We start from the raw sequence: 26,614 nt of genomic DNA, 5'->3' as shown, positions 1-26,614 counted from the left end.
ACACATCGGGTTAATTAACCCGATGTGTACTGTACTTAGGAGAGCAAGGAGCCAGCGCTAAGCGCGGCTCCCTGCTCTCTGCACATGTAGCACAGCGACGTTATGATCGCTGCTTCTGCTGTGTTTGACAGCTAAGCAGCGATCATAACAGCGACTTACAAGGTCGCTGTTACGTCACCGAAAATGGTGACGTAACAGCGACGTCGTTGTCGCTGTCGCTTAGTGTGAACCCAGCTTAAGAGGTCACACTGGATAGGAGCTAGCCGTCTGCTCTTATGTCCTAATTCATACATGCACACAATATTTTCGGCAGAGCGATTGCCATGATCTTCTCTTAGTCTGACGTACCCAACTCCTTTGTACGTTACACAGACAGCCATTTGATTTATGGCTCATAAATTAATTGTATGAGATAATAGAAATGTCCTACTTCAGATACAGACAACTTTGCATATACTACAAAGTGGATTAATTATAGTTTCCCTACTTTGGGATGATATATTGGTATGAATGGTAAATGGAAGCCTCTTATTCTTTCCTAAAGCTTTACCTGAATATTGAACACTGCGTCATCAGGAGGAGGAGGAGGAAAGCTCCCAAGGCCAGAGGAATGCTGAAGACTGCTTTGGTCCTCAGGAGGTGGAGGGGGAGGTGGTGGAAAATCCCCTGCAGACCAGGAAAGACAAGAAATGTTAATACTTCACAAATCTTTTATAATACAAATCTAGCATTTGTAACACATTCCCCCCTTAACATATGCCAAATATGACAATTTACTATATATTGGGGCACAGAGACAGAACACATCTCAAGGTTCAAAGAAACACTTACAAGATCCCATACTTTAAGAACAATGTTCACACACCCCACGTATAATGGCGGTATTAGAGCAAATGTTGGCTGCTATGGTAGGTGGACTTTATTCAATTCCAAACTGTTAAACGACCACCAATTGGTAGATATTTACTAATTAGCAGTTAGTAGCCCATTTACACAGGCAGACTGGGCACAGAATGCTGTGTAATAGATTGTTCTCTGCGCATAGGCTGCCATTGTTATCAACATCACGATTCCTTTTCACAGAGGACGATGTGCTGCAAGGAATGATTATTTTTGGGGAAAGCCAACAGATCATTTCACTTGGTGAACGGGCCATCAATGATCGGCAAGTCTGTTTAGACTGCAAGATTACAGTAAAAGGAGGGCTCCTACAGACTGGTTTCTGATTATCTGATAATAGTAAAAGGAGGGCTCCTACAGACACTGGTTTCTGATTATAGTAAAAGGAGGGCTCTTACAGACACTGGTTTCTAATAATCTGACTATAGTAAATGGAGGGCTCCTACAGACACTGGTTTCTAATAATCTGATTATAGTGAAAGGAGGGCTCCTACAGACACTGGTTTCTGATAATCTGATTATAGTGAAGGAGGGCTGCTACAGACACTGGTTTCTGATTATAGTGAAAGGAGGGCTCCTACAGACACTGGTTTCTAATAATCTGACTATAGTAAATGGAGGGCTCCTACAGACACTGGTTTCTAATAATCTGATTATAGTGAAAGGAGGGCTCCTACAGACACTGGTTTCTGATAATCTGATTATAGTGAAGGAGGGCTGCTACAGACACTGGTTTCTGATTATCTGATTATAGTAAAAGGAGGGCTCCTACAGACACTGGTTTCTGATAATCTGATTATAGTGAAGGAGGGCTCCTACAGACACTGGTTTCTGATTATAGTGAAAGGAGGGCTCCTACAGACACTGGTTTCTAATAATCTGATTATAGTGAAAGGAGGGCTCCTACAGACACTGGTTTCTGATAATCTGATTATAGTGAAGGAGGGCTGCTACAGACACTGGTTTCTGATTATCTGATTATAGTGAAAGGAGGGCTCCTACAGACACTGGTTTCTAATAATCTGACTATAGTAAATGGAGGGCTCCTACAGACACTGGTTTCTGATTATCTGATTATAGTAAAAGGAGGGCTCCTACAGACACTGGTTTCTGATAATCTGATTATAGTGAAGGAGGGCTCCTACAGACACTGGTTTCTAATAATCTGATTATAGTGAAAGGAGGGCTCCTACAGACACTGGTTTCTGATAATCTGATTATAGTGAAGGAGGGCTGCTACAGACACTGGTTTCTGATTATCTGATTATAGTGAAAGGAGGGCTCCTACAGACACTGGTTTCTAATAATCTGACTATAGTAAATGGAGGGCTCCTACAGACACTGGTTTCTGATTATCTGATTATAGTAAAAGGAGGGCTCCTACAGACACTGGTTTCTGATAATCTGATTATAGTGAAGGAGGGCTCCTACAGACACTGGTTTCTGATTATAGTGAAAGGAGGGCTCCTACAGACACTGGTTTCTAATAATCTGATTATAGTGAAGGAGGGCTCCTACAGACTCTAATCAGATTATCAGAAACCAGAGTCTGTAGGAGCCCTCCTTCACTATAATCAGATTATCAGAAACCATAGTGAAGGAGGGCTCCTACAGACTCTGGTTTCTGATAATCTGATTATAGTAAAAAGGAGGGCTCCTACAGACTCTGGTTTCTGATTATCTGATTATAGTAAATGGAGGGCTCCTACAGACACTGGTTTCTGATTATCGGATTATAGTGAAAGGAGGGCTCCTATAGACACTGCTTTCTGATAATCTGATTATAGTGAAGGAGGGCTCCTACAGACACTGGCTTCTGGTAATCTTGCAAAGCCTATCACATTTAGAAAATATTAACAATCTTAGGAAGAAGTAACAACAGAGTAATATGTAAAGTACCGTATTTTTCGGACCATAAGACACTTTTTTTCCCCCAAATGTTGGGGGAAAGTGGGGGGTGCGTCTAATGGTCTGAATGTAAGGCATGGCTGCGGGGAATGAGGGAACTGCGGTGGAGCGGGTCATCAGGGGCACAAGCAGGCAGCAGCAGCGCCTGCAGTGACCACGTGGGCCCGCTCATTACATATTTACGCCCATCCTCCCGCCCATCTCTCAGCGCTGAAGCTGGGGCTGATAGGTGGGTGGGATGATGGGCGGGGACGCCCGCATAATTAACAGCCGGCCGTGATCACCCCTGGCAACTACAGCCTGGAGTGATCATGTGCGGCTGTATTCACTGCCCCCCGCGCATCATCATCAGCGCGGGGTGCAGTGAATCAATGTACTCACCGTTCCCCTGCAGCATCGCGATGTCCTCCAGTCTGCCTGCCGCGCTGTGTGGACTGGAGACTAGCGGTGCTCACAGCGATAACGTCGTCGTTGTGCACACGTGTGTCTTCACTGCCGCGCCGGCAGACTGGAAGAAAATACATCGCAGTGCTGCAGGGAACGTGGCCGGCTCAACACAGCACTGCCGGCACAGACAGGAGGAGGAGCAACGCTGCGTGGAACTAGGAAATGTGAGTGTAAACGTTTATTTTTTTGTGTGTGCCGCAGGATGGGGGTATATGAGCAGGATGATAGGGATATATGAACAGGATGATGGCATATAGCAGGATGATGGGGGTATATGAGCAGGATGATGGTGCCATATACCAGGATGATGGGAGTATATGAGCAGGATGATGGCATATAGCAGGATGATGGGGGTATAGGAGCAGGATGATGGTACATACCAGGATGTAGTATATAGCAAGATGGGGCTATACCAGGATGAGGGACATAAATATATACACAAGGCAGGAGGATCATTACCAGGATGGGGTACCTTAGTAGAGAATTTGGGGATATTACCCCCATAATAGTGTCAGCAGCAGATCCTCGCCCCATAACAGTGTGTCATGACCACATTTTTTGCTTAAAATTTTATTTTTCTATTTTCCTTCTCTAAAACCAGGGTCTTATGGTCCGGTGCATCTTATAGTCCAAAAAATACGGTATATATGTAACTGGCAGTAATGAATTGACCAGATCGCAAAATAAGTGAATTATGGTCATACAGAAATTAGTTTGTAATAAAATAATTTGTGTAATAACATATTCCTCAAACAATACATCGGCTGTAGTCACTCACATCCCTTGTTAGGCCAAAAAGAATTTCTCTCTTTACTAGGAATCACGTTCTCTTTTGCGTTCGCCATGCAACAATGCCAATTTAAAGGAATGTAGAGCTATGCTTCATAATGAACATAGATATTTGAACAGTGCGAGGTTTAACATCTGGACTAGTTAATTTCAGCAACTGGTAAAGACGAAGTTTCCTCTAAGGTTCCCATCCAAAATAAACCCCCAAAACATTCTGGGTTACATGATCAAAGGCAGCTAAGTGCCATTAATGATGGCCATCCGATTTCGGGAGAATACTCTGTAGACCAGAGAGACAAAAGTTGAACTTTTTGGAAGGTGTATGCAACATTACATCAGGCGTAGAAATAACAGCATTTCAGAAAAGCAATATCATACCAACAGTAAAATATGGTGGTGGTAGTGTGGTCTGGGGCTGTTTTGCTGCTACAAGACCTGGAAGACTTGCTGTGGTAAATGGATAAAAAAAATTGTTTAAAAGAACTGAAGTCCTCAGTGGTTGATACCTTTTAATGGCTAACTGAAAAGATGGTAATAATTGCAAGCTTTCGAGACTACTCAGGTCTCTTCATCAGGCATGGTATAACACAAAATCTGAAGAGTCACATATTTATACACAACAGGACATAGACATTTTCTTTTCAGTTAGCCATTAAAAAGGGTATCAACCACTGAGGACTTCAGTTCTTTTAAACAATTTTTTTATCTCTACTGGCTAACACGGTACAAAGATATATTTTACTTGTGGTAAATGGAGCATTGTATTCTCCTCTCCACCAAAAAATCCTGATGGAGAAGGTCTGGCCAACTATTGATGACCACAAGTTAGAGTGCACTTGGGTTATGCAGCAGGACAATTATCCAAAACACACCAGCAAGTCCACCTCTGAATGGCTTAAGAAAAACAAAATTAAGACTTTGGAGTGGCCTAGTCAAAGTGCTGACCATAATCTGATGGAGATGCTGTGGTATCAACTCAAAAAGGCGGTTCATGCTCTAAAATCGCCCAATGTGCCTAAATTACAACAATTCTGCAAAGATGAGTGGGCCAAAACTCTTTAAAAGCGTTGTAAAACTCATTGACAGTTATCCCAAGTGCGTGATTGCAGTTCTTGCTGCTAAGGGAGGCCCAACCAGTTATTAGGTGTAAGGGCAATTACTTTTTCACTCAGGGCCCGGAAGGTTTGGATTTCTTTTTCCCTTAATAATAAACACCTTAATTTAAAAACTGCATTTTGTGTATACTTGTGTTACCGTTCTCTAAAATTAACATTTGTTTGCTGATCTGAAACATTTAAGTGTAACAAACATGCAAAAGACTAAAAAATCAGGAAGGGGGGGGGCAAACACTTTTTCACACCACTATATATTGGTTCTTTTTTCTCATAGATGGAAAAATGAGATGTCTGAATCAACCCTATGATATCAGATGTTCAAGCAACTACCTTAATACAGACGGCACTGTGCAAAAGATTTTGGCAAGCGTGGGGAAAAAAAATTGCTGCAATCTACTAATGCTTTCAAAATCAGAACTATAAAGAGTTTTTTTTTAATCAATTAACAAAATGCAAAGTATATAAGCAAAAGTGAAATTAATTCAAATCAATATTTGGTGTGACCACCTTAGTCTACAAAACAGCATCAAAGAATCAATTTTTCAAGGCATACTTACCATCGGGATTTGAAGGAACTTCGCATGGAGGTTGTTGCAAACATCTTGGAGAACCAACCACAGATTTTCTTGGATATTAGCTTTTGCAAATCTTTGTTTTTCTTCATGTAAATAGACAAAGGGGTTTTCCACTACTAGGACAACCCCTTCTGATTCCACATGGTCCCCCAGGTAAAATGAAAAAAGCCTATACTCGCTTCCTATGGTGGTGCGGTTCCAGCGATGCCGTGGCTCGCATTGCTGGGGCTCCCTGCCTCCCTTTTAGTGTGATGTCACATGAGCTTCGCGTTTAATAAGCGTTGGCTTCTGTCTCCTCCGGCCTTTTGACAGACTAGTTAATCAACAGTAAGTGAGCGATGCAGCTGCCGCTAACTTCCTGTTGATTTCTCCGGTGTCCAAAAGCTGGAGGAGACAGAAGCTGGCGCTGTCTGGACGTGTTCACGTGACATCACACGAGCCTCGACACCGCGCCATCACGGGAAGAGACTATAGTTATTTTTTTTTAATTATCTGGGGGAAACGTGCAAACAGAAGGTGTTGTCCTAGTAGTGGAGAACACCTTTAATGATCATGAGATCAGGGCTCTGTGGGGGCCATATGATAATGTTCAAGACTCCTCGTTTTTCTTTACTAGGAAGATGGATCTAAATTACAGTGGCTATATATTTGAGGTGATTGCTCTTCTGCAAAATAAATTTGGAGAGCCAAATCAAATGTCTTCCTGATTGTATTTAATAATCTGCAAATATCTTGAATTTCTCAACATTGAGGACATTAATAATCCTGACCATTTCTCCCATTCCATTTGCTGAAATCCAGCCCTTAACTTCCAAGGTACCCCTACCATGCTTCATTGATACCTGGAAACAACTCATTGTACCCCTTGAGCCCATCGCCGAACAGAATGCCTCTTGTTACAGCCAAATTTTAACTCATCAGTCCAGCCATTTCTCTGCATCACAGTTAGGCTATGTGCGCACGTTGCGTAAAAACATGCAGTTACGCTGCGCTTTGTAGCGCAGCGTAACTGCATGCGTCCTGCGGCCCCTGCACAGTCTATGGAGATTGTGCAGGGGCCGTGCGCACGTGGCGTCTAAGAGCGCAGCGCTTCGGCTACTGCCGAAGCGCTGCGCAAAAAGAAGTGACATGTCACTTTTCCTGCGCTTTGCCGGCAGCTCCTGCTCTGTCTATGGGAGGAGCTGCAGGCAGAGCGCATGGAATCGGCGCTCACTACGGACATTTCTGCAGCGATCTAAAGCGCACATGTGCTCTTCAGATCGCTGCAGAAATTTCTGCAGGGCTTGTACGCAACGTGCGCACATAGCCTTACGGTGTTTCATTCATGGTTGAGTTGCTTGGCCTTGTTTCCAAGTTGAAGATATGGCTTTTTAGCCTCAATTCCATCAAGAAAACCACTTGTGGCTAGACGTCTCAGAACAGTAGTTGGATGTAGCTGGGTCCCACTCGTTGCTGAAAATTTTGAGCTGATGGCATTAATGGACAGCTTTTAATTGCAAAGGGAAGATACGGTAAGTCTTTCTCCTTCAAGATTCCTTAGCCAATCTCAATGTCTTCGTTCCTCAAAGTTGCCCATTTCTTGAAGCTTTTTCAAAAGATCTTGAACAGCACATCTCGAAACCCTACTTTGCTTTGAAATCTTTATCAAGGAAAGACATTATGTCTTGTTGCTGTGCTCAGTCTTGCCATGGTGTATAATCTGTGACATGAAATGATCTTCCGTAATCTCACCTTTTTGGCAGATTTTAGTTTCTCCTCATTCAGTATTCAAAGTTTCCTACACAGCAGTTTCAGTTTATGACTGTTTCAATTGACAAATGAAAATGATTATTATCCTAAATTTATATGTTTATGTGAGGAATCAGAGTAACCGATTATACCAAAGTGCCTCACTTTTTGCAAGTATACTTAGAACTATGTGCGGTTTTGAAGAGCAATGATGGTCACACCAAATATTGGATTTACATTTCTCTTTTGTTCATTCACTTTGCATTTTGCTAATTTATACAAATAAAATATTAACACTTATTGTTTAAAGCATTTTTACTTTGAAACTTTTTTCTACGCATAAAGCTTTGCATATAGTATATATTAGGATGGTCACTACTCTAAGAGCATACTTCCACAGTACAAGAAAAAATATTTCACTGACTAGTTTTCTGTGTCAATGACTCAAACACAGGTTTAAAGGAAATCTGTCAGCGGGTTTTTGCTATGTACAGTAAGCTGAAGACAGCATGCTGCAAGGGTTCAAACAGAGAATTCAGACATGCCTGTTTTGTCAAGATCTGATCTGCTGTTTATTTGCCATGTTTAATCAGCAGGACCCTTATCATTGCTAGGACAACAAAGCCACAATTATTGGCAATAAGGCGTGCCCCCTCCTCTGACTAGCACTTTATTGTCAACGTACAATGTCTACAATATCTATAGAGAGCTTGGTGTGGGGGACCACAGCTCTCCAAGCTCTGCTACATGGCTAAATCTAAAAATTCTGATTGTGTCAAAACAACCGCACCCAGTAAACTAAGTGACATATTGTTGTTTTCAGGATCTCTTTGCTTACATTATGCTGCTCTCAGATGAGGTAGCAAAAACCTACTGACAGATTCCCTTTAAGGGCAGGTGCAGTCTTATTCTTTCATGTAGTGTAGTTTGACCTTGCTTGTCCTCACAAATGCAGAATAATTTATTCTGTTTGACAAGTGAAGTGCTAAAGATTATCTGAGCATATTTAAGGACGTTTCCAAATTAGTAGTTGTAATAGCATCAAATTAGCCATATCTATTATAAAAAAATAAAGCAAAAAACCACAACAACATTTAGAAAACGGTTTTCTTTATAGGTAAATTACGGACAAATCCATAAAAGCAGTAAGTGCAGTAATCAACCTAAATTAAAGTGCCGGCTGGTACGAAGATGTCAAGATATGTCAGACTTTTTTCCTTTCCAGTGACAAAGTAAAATGACAAAACTGGTCACTGATGTTGTTGCCTATTCAAGCAGACAGTTTTCCAACACTGACTAATGGAATAACCTGAATACATTTTATTATAATTTGTAGATGCCAAATTTAAGTAACTTTACCCCAAAAAATAATGTGTTTAAAAATGACTGTCCAAGTTCCCAAAGAGGTTGAATCATAGTCAAGTGTCCGCTTGCCAAATAAGTTTTGTAAAATTCCACAAAGTTCCACTATGGCAAACAAAAACCATCAGGTCATCCCACATAAAAGCACCCATCAAAATGTGGAGCACCGCAACAACTGGCCATCCCGGCTTCCAAAAGGGGTGATAATCTAAAGTTAATATCTATTGCATCTTGCCGCATTAAACCAAATGTGAAGCCAAACCAGAAATGAAATGGAAAAAACACTTAATGTTGACACCGGTAATTTGAGATAGCAATAAAGTGACATGCCAATAAGAAGTCCAAAATGGTAGAAGGTCAACTAAAGTATAGAGCCCTAACGAATATCCAGACGGCTTGGTTAAATAAAGTGAAGATATGACTAGATTTTAAAGGGGTGGTTCACTTAGCATTACTTATCACATCGATATAACATTGAGAAACAAGGCTTCTCTCAAATAACTTGTGTTGCCAATAGTACCTGTGAGCAGCGCTATTGTGGTCCACTCATCCCCATTCCGTGACCCCCAGGCTCCATGACCTCTGATGTCCAGTGATGTCACGTCAACTTCCAGTTGACCTGACATAACCACAGCCGGACCGTGTCTTCCTGAGTGACTGGGCTGTGGGTGGCAATTCACCGCTCATCACAGCGCAGCATCTCCCTGCTCTCTCGTTCACTGCAGAACGCCGCAAGCAGGAGAGATGCTGGGCTGTGGTGAGCGGTGAATAGCCACCCACAGCCCAGTCACTCAGACTGGGGCCGGCCGCGGTTATGTCAGGTCAACTAGAAGTTGACGTGACATCACTGGACATCAGAGGTCATGTAGCATGGGGGGGGGGGTCACGTGATAGGGATGAGCAGACCGCAATAGTACTGCTCATAGGTACTATTGCCAACACAAGGTATTTGAGAGAAGCCTTGATTCTCAACGGGATATTGATGTAGCTTGGAAAACAAAGTAGTGAACCACCCCTTTAACTACTAGTTACATATAGATCTACTAATGAAAAAGAAAAAAAAAAACACCCATATCATCTAAAACCATCTCTGCTAAGCAAATGCGATCATTTTTGTCATCTCCATCAAGACCTTCTAGGGTTACAGATCTGCTCGCTATCTCTTCATACAACCATCGCTTTAAGCCCAATCGCACACTGCGGCATACTCATTTATCACAAAAGCCGATTTAATTTATTTTATTGGGAACTCCAAAGTCATAAAAGGGTTTTTTTTGTTTTTTTTATCAGGCAAATATAATGCAGATCGCCCCATGCTAGTTGAAATATTGCGTTTATAGATTTATTCTGCAAGGAAAGGTCACCAACTGTTTAAGCCTTAAACAGTTTTAATCATCCCCAAATTCTCAGAGCAGGATGGAAAAAGGAAGCTCAGAACAAACAGCAGCAGGAACTCTAATTAAAAAGGACCAATTCAACTAATTTTATTTGGGATTAATTATTCAGGATTCGCTGTTTGACACACGAGGAATAGCAATTAGTAATTTCAGCGATGTGAGAATAGTTGGAGGCGTAATCAGTTAAAATGAATGAGCGCTCACAAGGTGAGGTGATGAATTATCTCCTCGCTACTTGCAGGCAGAAAGGCTGCACACCCACAGACCTGCTCCGTGGAACAGGAGGTCATCCCCTAAATGGTTAATGTTCTTCCGAAAGTCGGCAAGAAAGGCAATAACGGGCTCGACAGAGTGGTCTCCCCAAATCATAACACTCCTTATTTGACAGCAACTACACACCCACCATCCTCAAAGTCCTGGAATAACAGGATCTCATTTGCCAAACCATTCCCAGATGAATCTTCTTTCCAGTGGTTGATGCAAAACTTCACATTCAGTTCTAAAAATATATAGCCGTGTATTTTAAGATGCAGCAACTTTCTCTCCCTTGCAAAACAGATTCTGGCAAACACACATAAAAAGTTGGCGCTCACTAGTAAAACCATAGGGCAAATATGTGTGTTTGTGCTGAAAGTAAATTCAGAAGCATGCGATGATATACTGGTCTCCGAATGTGTGCCTTCAAATAACGGGGAAAACATAGCTTTTCGCGTCCTGCGGCTCAAGGTCTTTCCCCTGTACTGTAGTTCAATTGACTTTTGTTCCATATTTCGGGTACCTGTTTTATCACAAGAGAAAGCCTGGACTTTATATTCACCCCACCGGAAACTGTTATACTCTCATGGCTATGGGGATGTTACAGGGTGGTGGGGGTAAATGTACAGTCTGAAGCCAAAACGTCAGCATGGTGGGTTACACCGATAATGGCCATTACCATTTGCACAATGCGCCGCTCATTAGTGCTGAATGAGCACTACCATGTTCGGGTGCGCAGTACTCAAAATGAACAGTTGGATGATTAGATGGACACTACGCAAGTACAGAGTATAATGGAAGCCCAAATGGTGACTTGTGAGTTGCCCTGCGCTGAACAGCAGATCTGGATATGCATATGATTCTATACATACCTTTAGTTGTCAGCTAGGATTATAGGTTCTGAAATATAAGTAAAGCTTGTAAAATGAACAGCTTTTTGAATAACAGCAGCTGCCGAAAAGCTGATAGCTTGTAGACTGTGAGTCCTCGCGGGCAGGGACCTCTCTCCTCCTGTACCAGTCTGTGCCTTGTATTGTTTAGGATTATTGTACTTGTCCCGATTATGTATACCCCTTTCACATGTAAAGCGCCATGGAATTGATGGCACAATAATAATAATAATATTATATTATTATTAATATACTAGCCGTGGGGTTAATGGGGGAATAGAATCGCTGTGCTTCCCCAATGCTGAAACATTCATTTTCCACTTGTGCTACATCTATACATTTCAGAAATGCTCACATTTGTTGCTTTGGGAGCATAGTATGAGACATTCCTGCTTGTAGGCCAACTGGGCTTCCTTCAGAGTCTTCTGTAGGGATAAGCACTTTCAACCCTCCCTTGTAGGCTATAGTAATCACAACTCAGCATTATGGGAAGGCTCGTCCATAGTGATCTCGAGACAGCTCGTCATACTACCGTAGCAGTCGCACATTCTCAGACACTACCGAGCTGTGATTGGCAGTGTCCAGGAGGGAGAGTGGGGTGAAAGAACATGCACCCACAGAAGACCCTTAAAAAAAAAAAGAAAGTCCAGTTGGAATATAAGCAAAAATTTCACATGCTGTGCTGCAAAAGAAACAAATCTGAATATCACTTCTATGTAATGTAGCACAGAAAGAAAAATGGAGGCAAAAATCAGGATTTTTTTCAAAAAATGTTTTAAAGACCTGCGAGTCCTCTGGGGTTGATACTACTGAGGACTTTCAGTTCTTTTAAACATTTTTTTCTATCTACTGGCCAACACCACAATGATATACTTTACCTGTATCAGGAGTTTTTTTAAGTCATTTAACTGAATTTTTTGAGCAAGTGACAAGTCCTGTATGTTGGAGATAGGCGGATACTGCCAGTTAGAGGGATGTGATAACGAGGTGGGAGAGAATAATGAGGGCAAGGTGGGACTCCTAGATGTAAGTATACCGCCTATAAGGGAGAGGGGCATTAGGCCTCTGTAGGGTTTCTGGATAGCTTTGGATACTATAGTGTAAATGGGGGTCTGGGTATCGCTGCTCAGCTCTGGACGTGTCTTGCTACTATCTCTCAGAGCTGAATGTGGCTGTAAAAGGTAAGAAAAGTAGGAGTCCACCGGTACAGATGCTAAATCAGCGGAAAAATACTTCTATGAGATCATGCAGCCAAGGTAGCAATTAGAAACTAGCAGAATGTAAAATGTAGCACTGGATAAAAAAGGCAACGAAGAAAAGAGGATGCTCAATATTTGTAAAATTAGATGTAACTGTACAGTTATTCCGCACAAGCAAAAATTTCCCTCAATATTTAACGCAATCAAATCCCCTTCATAGTCCTAAAAAAGACAAGGAAGGTAAGTAAACCTGTATGTGGTGACTACCTAAGTGGCGTCCATCCAGGCCGAGAATATTCAGACATGTGAAAAACAGGATGTCAGCGATTTTATGTGCTGCAGCCTAATAATATTACACAATGTTATTCCTTGGAGTTTATGAGGGAAACTTGGAATGCACAAGACTAAAAGCATTCGCAGGAAGAGAAAAGCAAGAGCGAGTCTTCCCATTCAGCAGAGCATCAATCATAACAAAATGTTCTTCAGCTACTGTAAAGAAAAGCTTGGAGAAAAAGCAGAACTATTAGTCACCCGACACTTACATGTTCTGCAACGTCCAGCGCTGTTCATTTCAGATATGGGTATCTTTACTAGAATTACAGCATCCCGCTCAACAAGTGTATTCAAGGGAGCACAAGGATATGTTGCACAAGTGCTTTGTCACGCCCAGAGCACTTATTACATCATTTGCATATGTACTTCTATTAATTACTCCAGAATGCAGCAACAGATAGAAGATATAAAGATGCAGTTTAGGGGAGGTGTATAAACTTAGTGAAAGATTCCATTCAACAGGTACCAAAGACCTTCCAACTCAAAGTATTACAAAGAGGGCATACCTGCTCTCCTGATAGGTTAGTTTTTTGTACAGAATCGCATTCCGCATGAAATAATTCTTAAAAAAATCCATAAGAGCAACGCCCCCTGGGAAGTATGCAAATAAGAAAGCCGCGGAGACACCATCACGTGTTTCTCAACGCTGCCAGGAAACTAGCCAGGTCTTTCACCGGGAAGGAACAACCACGGGAAGGGCAGTCTCCAGTCAAGGAGACATGTTGATCTCCCTAAGGTCAACAATGCTTGCTCAAGTAGTCTTTTACTAGGCATTGCCCCCACTAGCCAGATTCCTACTCCACACTGATGAGGGGCAAATACCCCGAAACGGCTGTCTGTGGATGGATACCATGTTTGGTACAGGTGGTCTCCTTGACTGGAGACTGCCCTTCCCGTGGTTGTTCCTTCCCGGTGAAAGACCTGGCTAGTTTCCTGGCAGCGTTGAGAAACACGTGATGGTGTCTCCGCGGCTTTCTAACTTTTCAGTTTAAACTGACTTTGCAAAAATGGTGTGCTGTTACAAGATGACTGAAATCCCCCAGCAGCAGGTTGTCCAGATGAAAGAGTGTTTAATTTTTGGGTCTGATTGGAAACATTATGTTCGTCAACAAATTTGGAAAAGACTGAACCCAAAATGTGTTAAGAAGTCAGTGAAAGGTGGTGGAGGAAGTGTTATGGTTTGGAGAATGTTTTACATGGCAGAATGAACCTTCAGCAACACGTTGCTCTTTACTTGTGTTCATCACTCAATCAGCCAGCAATTTTCATGCAGGACAATGCCCCCTGTCACACAGCAAAATGGCTAAAGCAGTTGCTTGAAACAGAAAACATTGAACAAATGAAATGGCCAGGCTAGAGTCCTGATCTAGGCCCAATAGAAAACGTCTACCAAATCCATGGTGACAAAGTTATGGCCAAGAAACCCACAAAAGTCAAAGAACTGTGGAGGAGACTGGAAGAAGAATGGTCTAAAATCACACCAGAGCAGTGTGACAGACTAGTGATGTCCTGTGGACGCAGATGTGCTGAAGTCATTCAAAGCAAAGGCCTGTACACTTCCGACTGATTGGTGACTATTACCTTCAGAAGATTTACTGTACTTAGAATCTTTATCTGTGCAGTCATTTTACAGTCATTGCTGTTCTCTAATTATGATCATCACGTTTTGGGCACAATAAAGGTTCTATGTTGATAAACTTTGGATCTTTTGTAAAAAACAGTTCTAGTGGTATGGTGCACCCCTTACAAAAAAACCTACAAATGTTTATTAATATAGATTACATTATTTCTGAAAAAGCAAGTGATCATACATTGTTCTCCAAGTTTCATCTCCAGTGTATTTCTCCAAAGGGAACAGAAGAAAAAAAATAGTATGTACTCTCCACCTTAGCCGTGGGCCCTTGCTAACATGATATGCACTGTTCACTGTAGAAATAGGCCCTTGATAACATGATCGCATGTGCTCTTCACTATAAAGATGGGCTCTTGCTAACATGATGGGATAGGTTCTTCACTGTACACATGGGCTCCTGCTAACATGATAGCTTGTGCTCTTCACTGTACACATGGGCTCCTGCTAACATGATAGCTTGTGCTCTTCTCTTTACACATGGGCTCCTGCTAACATGATAGCTTGTGCTCTTCTCTTTACACATGGGCTCCTGCTAACATGATAGCTTGTGCTCTTCTCTTTACACATGGGCTCCTACTAACATGATAGCTTGTGCTCTTCTCTTTACACATGGGCTCTTCACGGTACACATGGTCTCCTGCTAACATGATAGCATGTGCTCTTCTCTGTACACATGGGCTCCTGCTAACATGATAGCTTGTGCTCTTCACTGTACACATGGGCTCCTGCTAACATGATAGCATGTGATCTTCTCTTTACACATGGGCTCCTACTAACATGATAGCTTGTGCTCTTCTCTTTACACATGGGCTCTTCACGGTACACATGGTCTCCTGCTAACATGATAGCTTGTGCTCTTCACTGTACACATGGGCTCCTGCTAACATGATAGCATGTGCTCTTCTCTTTACACATGGGCTCCTACTAACATGATAGCTTGTGCTCTTCTCTTTACACATGGGCTCTTCACGGTACACATGGTCTCCTGCTAACATGATAGCATGTGCTCTTCTCTGTACACATGGGCTCCTGCTAACATGATAGCTTGTGCTCTTCACTGTACACATGGGCTCCTGCTAACATGATAGCTTGTGCTCTTCTCTTTACACATGGGCTCCTGCTAACATGATAGCATGTGCTCTTCACTGTACACATGGGCTCCTGCTAACATGATAGCATGTGCTCTTCACTGTACACATGGGCTCCTGCTAACATGATAGCTTGTGCTCTTCTCTTTACACATGGGCTCCTGCTAACATGATAGCTTGTGCTCTTCACTGTACACATGGGCTCCTGCTAACATGATAGCATGTGCTCTTCACTATAAAGATGGGCTCTTGCTAACATGATGGGATAGGTTCTTCACTGTACACATGGGCTCCTGCTAACATGATAGCATGTGCTCTTCACTATAAAGATGGGCTCTTGCTAACATGATAGCATGTGCTCTTCACTGTACACATGGGCTCCTGCTAACATGATAGCTTGTGCTCTTCACTGTACACATGGGCTCCTGCTAACATGATAGCATGTGCTCTTCACTGTACACATGGGCTCCTGCTAACATGATAGCATGTGCTCTTCACTGTACACATGGGCTCCTGCTAACATGATAGCTTGTGCTCTTCTCTTTACACATGGGCTCCTGCTAACATGATAGCTTGTGCTCTTCACTGTACACATGGGCTCCTGCTAACATGATAGCATGTGCTCTTCACGGTACACATGGTCTCCTGCTAACATGATAGCATGTGCTCTTCTCTGTACACATGGGCTCCTGCTAACATGATAGCTTGTGGTCTTCTCTTTACACATGGGCTCCTGCTAACATGATAGCTTGTGCTCTTCACTGTACACATGGGCTCCTGCTAACATGATAGCATGTGCTCTTCACTGTACACATGGGCTCCTGCTAACATGATAGCTTGTGCTCTTCTCTTTACACATGTGCTCTTCACGGTACACATGGTCTCCTGCTAACATGATAGCATGTGCTCTTCTCTGTACACATGGGCTCCTGCTAACATGATAGCTTGTGCTCTTCACTGTACACATGGGCTCCTGCTAACATGATAGCATGTGCTCTTCTCTTTACACATGGGCTCCTACTAACATGATAGCTTGTGCTCTTCTCTTTACACATGTTCTCTTCACGGTACACATGGTCTCCTGCTAACATGATAGCTTGTGCTCTTCACTGTACACATGGGCTCCTGCTAACATGATAGCTTGTGCTCTTCACTGTACACATGGGCTCCTGCTAACATGATAGCTTGTGCTCTTCACTGTACACATGGGCTCCTGCTAACATGATAGCATGTGCTCTTCACTGTACACATGGGCTCCTGCTAACATGATAGCATGTGCTCTTCTCTTTACACATGGGCTCCTGCTAACATGATAGCTTGTGCTCTTCACTGTACACATGGGCTCCTGCTAACATGATAGCTTGTGCTCTTCACTGTACACATGGTCTCCTGCTAACATGATAGCATGTGCTCTTCTCTTTACACATGGGCTCCTACTAACATGATAGCTTGTGCTCTTCACTGTACACATGGGCTCCTGCTAACATGATAGCTTGTGCTCTTCTCTTTACACATGGGCTCCTACTAACATGATAGCTTGTGCTCTTCACTGTACACATGGGCTCCTGCTAACATGATAGCTTGTGCTCTTCACTGTACACATGGGCTCCTGCTAACATGATAGCTTGTGCTCTTTACTGTACACATGGGCTCCTGCTAACATGATAGCTTGTGCTCTTCTCTTTACACATGGGCTCCTGCTAACATGATAGCTTGTGCTCTTCTCTTTACACATGGGCTCCTACTAACATGATAGCTTGTGCTCTTTACTGTACACATGGGCTCCTGCTAACATGATAGCTTGTGCTCTTCACTGTACACATGGGCTCCTGCTAACATGATAGCTTGTGCTCTTCACTGTACACATGGGCTCCTGCTAACATGATAGCATGTGCTCTTCACTGTACACATGGGCTCCTGCTAACATGATAGCATGTGCTCTTCTCTGTACACATGGGCTCCTGCTAACATGATAGCTTGTGCTCTTTACTGTACACATGGGCTCCTGCTAACATGATAGCTTGTGCTCTTCACTGTACACATGGGCTCCTGCTAACATGATAGCATGTGCTCTTCTATGTACACATGGGCTCCTGCTAACATGATAGCATGTGCTCTTCACTGTACACATGGGCTCCTGCTAACATGATAGCATGTGCTCTTCACTGTACACATGGGCTCCTGCTAACATGATAGCTTGTGCTCTTCACTGTACACATGGGCTCCTGCTAACATGATAGCTTGTGCTCTTTACTGTACACATGGGCTCCTGCTAACATGATAGCTTGTGCTCTTCTCTTTACACATGGGCTCCTGCTAACATGATAGCTTGTGCTCTTCTCTTTACACATGGGCTCCTACTAACATGATAGCTTGTGCTCTTTACTGTACACATGGGCTCCTGCTAACATGATAGCTTGTGCTCTTCACTGTACACATGGGCTCCTGCTAACATGATAGCTTGTGCTCTTCACTGTACACATGGGCTCCTGCTAACATGATAGCATGTGCTCTTCACTGTACACATGGGCTCCTGCTAACATGATAGCATGTGTTCTTCTCTGTACACATGGGCTCCTGCTAACATGATAGCTTGTGCTCTTTACTGTACACATGGGCTCCTGCTAACATGATAGCTTGTGCTCTTCACTGTACACATGGGCTCCTGCTAACATGATAGCTTGTGCTCTTCTCTTTACACATGGGCTCCTGCTAACATGATAGCATGTGCTCTTCACTGTACACATGGGCTCCTGCTAACATGATAGCATGTGCTTTTCACTGTACACATGGGCTCCTGCTAACATGATAGCATGTGCTCTTCTCTTTACACATGGGCTCCTGCTAACATGATAGCATGTGCTCTTCTCTTTACACATGGGCTCCTGCTAACATGATAGCTTGTGCTCTTTACTGTACACATGGGCTCCTGCTAACATGATAGCTTGTGCTCTTCTCTTTACACATGGGCTCCTGCTAACATGATAGCTTGTGCTCTTTACTGTACACATGGGCTCCTGCTAACATGATAGCTTGTGCTCTTCTCTTTACACATGGGCTCCTACTAACATGATAGCTTGTGCTCTTTACTGTACACATGGGCTCCTGCTAACATGATAGCTTGTGCTCTTCACTGTACACATGGGCTCCTGCTAACATGATAGCTTGTGCTCTTCACTGTACACATGGGCTCCTGCTAACATGATAGCATGTGCTCTTCTCTTTACACATGGGCTCCTACTAACATGATAGCTTGTGCTCTTCACTGTACACATGGGCTCCTGCTAACATGATAGCTTGTGCTCTTCACTGTACACATGGGCTCCTGCTAACATGATAGCATGTGCTCTTCTCTTTACACATGGGCTCCTGCTAACATGATAGCATGTGCTCTTCTCTTTACACATGGGCTCCTGCTAACATGATAGCATGTGCTCTTCACTGTACACATGGGCTCCTGCTAACATGATAGCATGTGCTCTTCTCTTTACACATGGGCTCCTGCTAACATGATAGCATGTGCTCTTCACTGTACACATGGGCTCCTGCTAACATGATAGCATGTGCTCTTCTCTTTACACATGGGCTCCTGCTAACATGATAGCTTGTGCTCTTTACTGTACACATGGGCTCCTGCTAACATGATAGCTTGTGCTCTTCTCTTTACACATGGGCTCCTACTAACATGATAGCTTGTGCTCTTTACTGTACACATGGGCTCCTGCTAACATGATAGCATGTGCTCTTCTCTTTACACATGGGCTCCTGCTAACATGATAGCTTGTGCTCTTCTCTTTACACATGGGCTCCTGCTAACATGATAGCATGTGCTCTTCTCTTTACACATGGGCTCCTGCTAACATGATAGCATGTGCTCTTCTCTTTACACATGGGCTCCTGCTAACATGATAGCTTGTGCTCTTCACTGTACACATGGGCTCCTGCTAACATGATAGCTTGTGCTCTTCTCTTTACACATGGGCTCCTACTAACATGATAGCTTGTGCTCTTTACTGTACACATGGGCTCCTGCTAACATGATAGCTTGTGCTCTTCACTGTACACATGGGCTCCTGCTAACATGATAGCTTGTGCTCTTCACTGTACACATGGGCTCCTGTTAACATGATAGCTTGTGCTCTTCTCTTTACACATGGGCTCCTGCTAACATGATAGCATGTGCTCTTCTCTGTACACATGGGCTCCTGCTAACATGATAGCTTGTGCTCTTTACTGTACACATGGGCTCCTGCTAACATGATAGCTTGTGCTCTTCACTTTACACATGGGCTCCTGCTAACATGATAGCTTGTGCTCTTTACTGTACACATGGGCTCCTGCTAACATGATGGCATGTGCTCTTCTCTTTACACATGGGCTCCTACTAACATGATAGCTTGTGCTCTTTACCGTACACATGGGCTCCTGCTAACATGATAGCTTGTGCTCTTCTCTTTACACATGGGCTCCTGCTAACATGATAGCTTGTGCTCTTCTCTTTACACATGGGCTCCTGCTAACATGATAGCTTGTGCTCTTCACTGTACACATGGGCTCCTGCTAACATGATAGCTTGTGCTCTTCACTGTACACATGGGCTCCTACAAACATGATAGCATGTGCTCTTCTCTTTACACATGGGCTCCTGCTAACATGATAGCATGTGCTCTTCTCTTTACACATGGGCTCCTGCTAACATGATAGCATGTGCTCTTCACTGTACACATGGGCTCCTGCTAACATGATAGCATGTGCTCTTCTCTTTACACATGGGCTCCTGCTAACATGATAGCTTGTGCTCTTCACTGTACACATGGGCTCCTGCTAACATGATAGCATGTGCTCTTCTCTTTACACATGGGCTCCTGCTAACATGATAGCTTGTGCTCTTCACTGTACACAAGGGCTCCTGCTAACATGATAGCTTGTGCTCTTCACTGTACACATGGGCTCCTGCTAACATGATAGCATGTGCTCTTCACTGTACACATGGGCTCCTGCTAACATGATAGCTTGTGCTCTTCTCTTTACACATGGGCTCCTGCTAACATGATAGCTTGTGCTCTTCACGGTACACATGGTCTCCTGCTAACATGATAGCATGTGCTCTTCTCTTTACACATGGGCTCCTACTAACATGATAGCTTGTGCTCTTCACTGTACACATGGGCTCCTGCTAACATGATAGCTTGTGCTCTTCTCTTTACACATGGGCTCCTGCTAACATGATAGCTTGTGCTCTTCACTGTACACATGGGCTCCTGCTAACATGATAGCATGTGCTCTTCACGGTACACATGGTCTCCTGCTAACATGATAGCATGTGCTCTTCTCTGTACACATGGGCTCCTGCTAACATGATAGCTTGTGCTCTTCTCTTTACACATGGGCTCCTGCTAACATGATAGCTTGTGCTCTTCACTGTACACATGGGCTCCTGCTAACATGATAGCATGTGCTCTTCACTGTACACATGGGCTCCTGCTAACATGATAGCTTGTGCTCTTCTCTTTACACATGTGCTCTTCACGGTACACATGGTCTCCTGCTAACATGATAGCATGTGCTCTTCTCTGTACACATGGGCTCCTGCTAACATGATAGCTTGTGCTCTTCACTGTACACATGGGCTCCTGCTAACATGATAGCATGTGCTCTTCTCTTTACACATGGGCTCCTACTAACATGATAGCTTGTGCTCTTCTCTTTACACATGTTCTCTTCACGGTACACATGGTCTCCTGCTAACATGATAGCTTGTGCTCTTCACTGTACACATGGGCTCCTGCTAACATGATAGCTTGTGCTCTTCACTGTACACATGGGCTCCTGCTAACATGATAGCTTGTGCTCTTCACTGTACACATGGGCTCCTGCTAACATGATAGCATGTGCTCTTCACTGTACACATGGGCTCCTGCTAACATGATAGCATGTGCTCTTCTCTTTACACATGGGCTCCTGCTAACATGATAGCTTGTGCTCTTCACTGTACACATGGGCTCCTGCTAACATGATAGCTTGTGCTCTTCTCTTTACACATGGGCTCCTGCTAACATGATAGCTTGTGCTCTTCACGGTACACATGGTCTCCCGCTAACATGATAGCATGTGCTCTTCTCTTTACACATGGGCTCCTACTAACATGATAGCTTGTGCTCTTCACTGTACACATGGGCTCCTGCTAACATGATAGCTTGTGCTCTTCTCTTTACACATGGGCTCCTGCTAAAATGATAGCTTGTGCTCTTCACTGTACACATGGGCTCCTGCTAACATGATAGCATGTGCTCTTCACTGTACACATGGGCTCCTGCTAACATGATAGCATGTGCTCTTCTCTTTACACATGGGCTCCTACTAACATGATAGCTTGTGGTCTTCACTGTACACATGGGCTCCTACTAACATGATAGCTTGTGCTCTTCTCTTTACACATGGGCTCCTGCTAACATGATAGCATGTGCTCTTCTCTGTACACATGGGCTCCTGCTAACATGATAGCATGTGCTCTTCTCTTTACACATGGGCTCCTGCTAACATGATAGCATGTGCTCTTCACTGTACACATGGGCTCCTGCTAACATGATAGCTTGTGCTCTTCACTGTACACATGGGCTCCTGCTAACATGATAGCTTGTGCTCTTCTCTTTACACATGGGCTCCTGCTAACATGATAGCTTGTGCTCTTCACTGTACACATGGGCTCCTGCTAACATGATAGCATGTGCTCTTCACTGTACACATGGGCTCCTGCTAACATGATAGCATGTGCTCTTCTCTTTACACATGGGCTCCTACTAACATGATAGCTTGTGGTCTTCACTGTACACATGGGCTCCTACTAACATGATAGCATGTGCTCTTCTCTGTACACATGGGCTCCTGCTAACATGATAGCATGTGCTCTTCTATGTACACATGGGCTCCTGCTAACATGATAGCATGTGCTCTTCACTGTACACATGGGCTCCTGCTAACATGATAGCATGTGCTCTTCACTGTACACATGGGCTCCTGCTAACATGATAGCATGTGCTCTTCTCTTTACACATGGGCTCCTGCTAACATGATAGCTTGTGCTCTTCTCTTTACACATGGGCTCCTACTAACATGATAGCATGTGCTCTTCTCTGTACACATGGGCTCCTGCTAACATGATAGCATGTGCTCTTCTCTGTACACATGGGCTCCTGCTAACATGATAGCATGTGCTCTTCTCTGTACACATGGGCTCCTGCTAACATGATAGCTTGTGCTCTTCACTGTACACATGGGCTCCTGCTAACATGATAGCTTGTGCTCTTCTCTTTACACATGGGCTCCTACTAACATGATAGCTTGTGCTCTTCACTGTACACATGGGCTCCTGCTAACATGATAGCTTGTGCTCTTCACTGTACACATGGGCTCCTGCTAACATGATAGCTTGTGCTCTTTACTGTACACATGGGCTCCTGCTAACATGATAGCTTGTGCTCTTCTCTTTACACATGGGCTCCTGCTAACATGATAGCTTGTGCTCTTTACTGTACACATGGGCTCCTACTAACATGATAGCTTGTGCTCTTTACTGTACACATGGGCTCCTGCTAACATGATAGCTTGTGCTCTTCACTGTACACATGGGCTCCTGCTAACATGATAGCTTGTGCTCTTCACTGTACACATGGGCTCCTGCTAACATGATAGCATGTGCTCTTCACTGTACACATGGGCTCCTGCTAACATGATAGCATGTGCTCTTCTCTGTACACATGGGCTCCTGCTAACATGATAGCTTGTGCTCTTTACTGTACACATGGGCTCCTGCTAACATGATAGCTTGTGCTCTTCACTGTACACATGGGCTCCTGCTAACATGATAGCTTGTGCTCTTCTCTTTACACATGGGCTCCTGCTAACATGATAGCATGTGCTCTTCTCTGTACACATGGGCTCCTGCTAACATGATAGCTTGTGCTCTTCTCTGTACACATGGGCTCCTGCTAACATGATAGCTTGTGCTCTTTACTGTACACATGGGCTCCTGCTAACATGATAGCTTGTGCTCTTCACTGTACACATGGGCTCCTGCTAACATGATAGCTTGTGCTCTTCACTGTACACATGGGCTCCTGCTAACATGATAGCTTGTGCTCTTCTCTTTACACATGGGCTCCTGCTAACATGATAGCATGTGCTCTTCACTGTACACATGGGCTCCTGCTAACATGATAGCTTGTGCTCTTCACTGTACACATGGGCTCCTACTAACATGATAGCTTGTGCTCTTTACTGTACACTTGGGCTCCTGCTAACATGATAGCATGTGCTCTTCTCTTTACACATGGGCTCCTGCTAACATGATAGCATGTGCTCTTTACTGTACACATGGGCTCCTGCTAACATGATAGCTTGTGCTCTTCACTGTACACATGGGCTCCTGCTAACATGATAGCTTGTGCTCTTCACTGTACACATGGGCTCCTGCTAACATGATAGCATGTGCTCTTCTCTTTACACATGGGCTCCTGCTAACATGATAGCATGTGCTCTTCTCTTTACACATGGGCTCCTGCTAACATGATAGCATGTGCTTTTCACTGTACACATGGGCTCCTGCTAACATGATAGCATGTGCTCTTCTCTTTACACATGGGCTCCTGCTAACATGATAGCATGTGCTCTTCTCTTTACACATGGGCTCCTGCTAACATGATAGCTTGTGCTCTTTACTGTACACATGGGCTCCTGCTAACATGATAGCTTGTGCTCTTCTCTTTACACATGGGCTCCTGCTAACATGATAGCTTGTGCTCTTTACTGTACACATGGGCTCCTGCTAACATGATAGCTTGTGCTCTTCTCTTTACACATGGGCTCCTGCTAACATGATAGCTTGTGCTCTTTACTGTACACATGGGCTCCTACTAACATGATAGCTTGTGCTCTTTACTGTACACATGGGCTCCTGCTAACATGATAGCTTGTGCTCTTCACTGTACACATGGGCTCCTGCTAACATGATAGCTTGTGCTCTTCACTGTACACATGGGCTCCTGCTAACATGATAGCATGTGCTCTTCTCTTTACACATGGGCTCCTACTAACATGATAGCTTGTGCTCTTCACTGTACACATGGGCTCCTGCTAACATGATAGCATGTGCTCTTTACTGTACACATGGGCTCCTGCTAACATGATAGCTTGTGCTCTTTACTGTACACATGGGCTCCTGCTAACATGATAGCTTGTGCTCTTCACTGTACACATGGGCTCCTGCTAACATGATAGCTTGTGCTCTTCACTGTACACATGGGCTCCTGCTAACATGATAGCTTGTGCTCTTCTCTTTACACATGGGCTCCTGCTAACATGATAGCATGTGCTCTTCACTGTACACATGGGCTCCTGCTAACATGATAGCTTGTGCTCTTCACTGTACACATGGGCTCCTACTAACATGATAGCTTGTGCTCTTTACTGTACACATGGGCTCCTGCTAACATGATAGCATGTGCTCTTCTCTTTACACATGGGCTCCTGCTAACATGATAGCATGTGCTCTTTACTGTACACATGGGCTCCTGCTAACATGATAGCTTGTGCTCTTCACTGTACACATGGGCTCCTGCTAACATGATAGCTTGTGCTCTTCACTGTACACATGGGCTCCTGCTAACATGATAGCATGTGCTCTTCTCTTTACACATGGGCTCCTGCTAACATGATAGCATGTGCTCTTCTCTTTACACATGGGCTCCTGCTAACATGATAGCATGTGCTTTTCACTGTACACATGGGCTCCTGCTAACATGATAGCATGTGCTCTTCTCTTTACACATGGGCTCCTGCTAACATGATAGCATGTGCTCTTCTCTTTACACATGGGCTCCTGCTAACATGATAGCTTGTGCTCTTTACTGTACACATGGGCTCCTGCTAACATGATAGCTTGTGCTCTTCTCTTTACACATGGGCTCCTGCTAACATGATAGCTTGTGCTCTTTACTGTACACATGGGCTCCTGCTAACATGATAGCATGTGCTCTTCTCTTTACACATGGGCTCCTGCTAACATGATAGCATGTGCTCTTCACTGTACACATGGGCTCCTGCTAACATGATAGCTTGTGCTCTTCTCTTTACACATGGGCTCCTACTAACATGATAGCTTGTGCTCTTTACTGTACACATGGGCTCCTGCTAACATGATAGCTTGTGCTCTTCACTGTACACATGGGCTCCTGCTAACATGATAGCTTGTGCTCTTCACTGTACACATGGGCTCCTGCTAACATGATAGCTTGTGCTCTTCTCTTTACACATGGGCTCCTGCTAACATGATAGCATGTGCTCTTCTCTGTACACATAGGCTCCTGCTAACATGATAGCTTGTGCTCTTTACTGTACACATGGGCTCCTGCTAACATGATAGCTTGTGCTCTTCACTGTACACATGGGCTCCTGCTAACATGATAGCTTGTGCTCTTCTCTTTACACATGGGCTCCTGCTAACATGATAGCTTGTGCTCTTTACTGTACACATGGGCTCCTGCTAACATGATGGCATGTGCTCTTCTCTTTACACATGGGCTCCTACTAACATGATAGCTTGTGCTCTTTACCGTACACATGGGCTCCTGCTAACATGATAGCTTGTGCTCTTCTCTTTACACATGGGCTCCTGCTAACATGATAGCTTGTGCTCTTCTCTTTACACATGGGCTCCTGCTAACATGATAGCTTGTGCTCTTCACTGTACACATGGGCTCCTGCTAACATGATAGCTTGTGCTCTTCTCTTTACACATGGGCTCCTACTAACATGATAGCATGTGCTCTTCACTGTACACATGGGCTCCTGCTAACATGATAGCTTGTGCTCTTCTCTTTACACATGGGCTCCTACTAACATGATAGCATGTGCTCTTTGCTGTACACATGGGCTCCTGCTAACATGATAGCTTGTGCTCTTCACTGTACACATGGGCTCCTGCTAACATGATAGCTT

The 26,614-nt window shown here is 43.8% G+C and overlaps 1 protein-coding gene across 1 annotated transcript in view; it reads right to left on the bottom strand.

Moving 5' to 3' along the window:
* LOC142296626 (lipoma-preferred partner homolog) overlaps positions 1-26,614 on the bottom strand; it is a 426,991-nt gene that overhangs the window by 181,426 nt on the left and 218,951 nt on the right. Inside the window, exon 5 of the mRNA XM_075340461.1 lies at positions 551-666. Coding sequence (XP_075196576.1) covers positions 551-666 — 116 coding nt within the window. The remainder of the gene's footprint in view (positions 1-550; positions 667-26,614) is intronic.

The sequence above is a fragment of the Anomaloglossus baeobatrachus genome, chromosome 3 (genome assembly GCF_048569485.1).
Source record: "Anomaloglossus baeobatrachus isolate aAnoBae1 chromosome 3, aAnoBae1.hap1, whole genome shotgun sequence".
In the NCBI taxonomy this organism is placed as follows: domain Eukaryota; kingdom Metazoa; phylum Chordata; class Amphibia; order Anura; family Aromobatidae; genus Anomaloglossus; species Anomaloglossus baeobatrachus.
The sequence above is the reverse complement of the archived record's forward strand: the minus strand, read 5'-3'. Positions and strand labels throughout refer to the sequence as shown.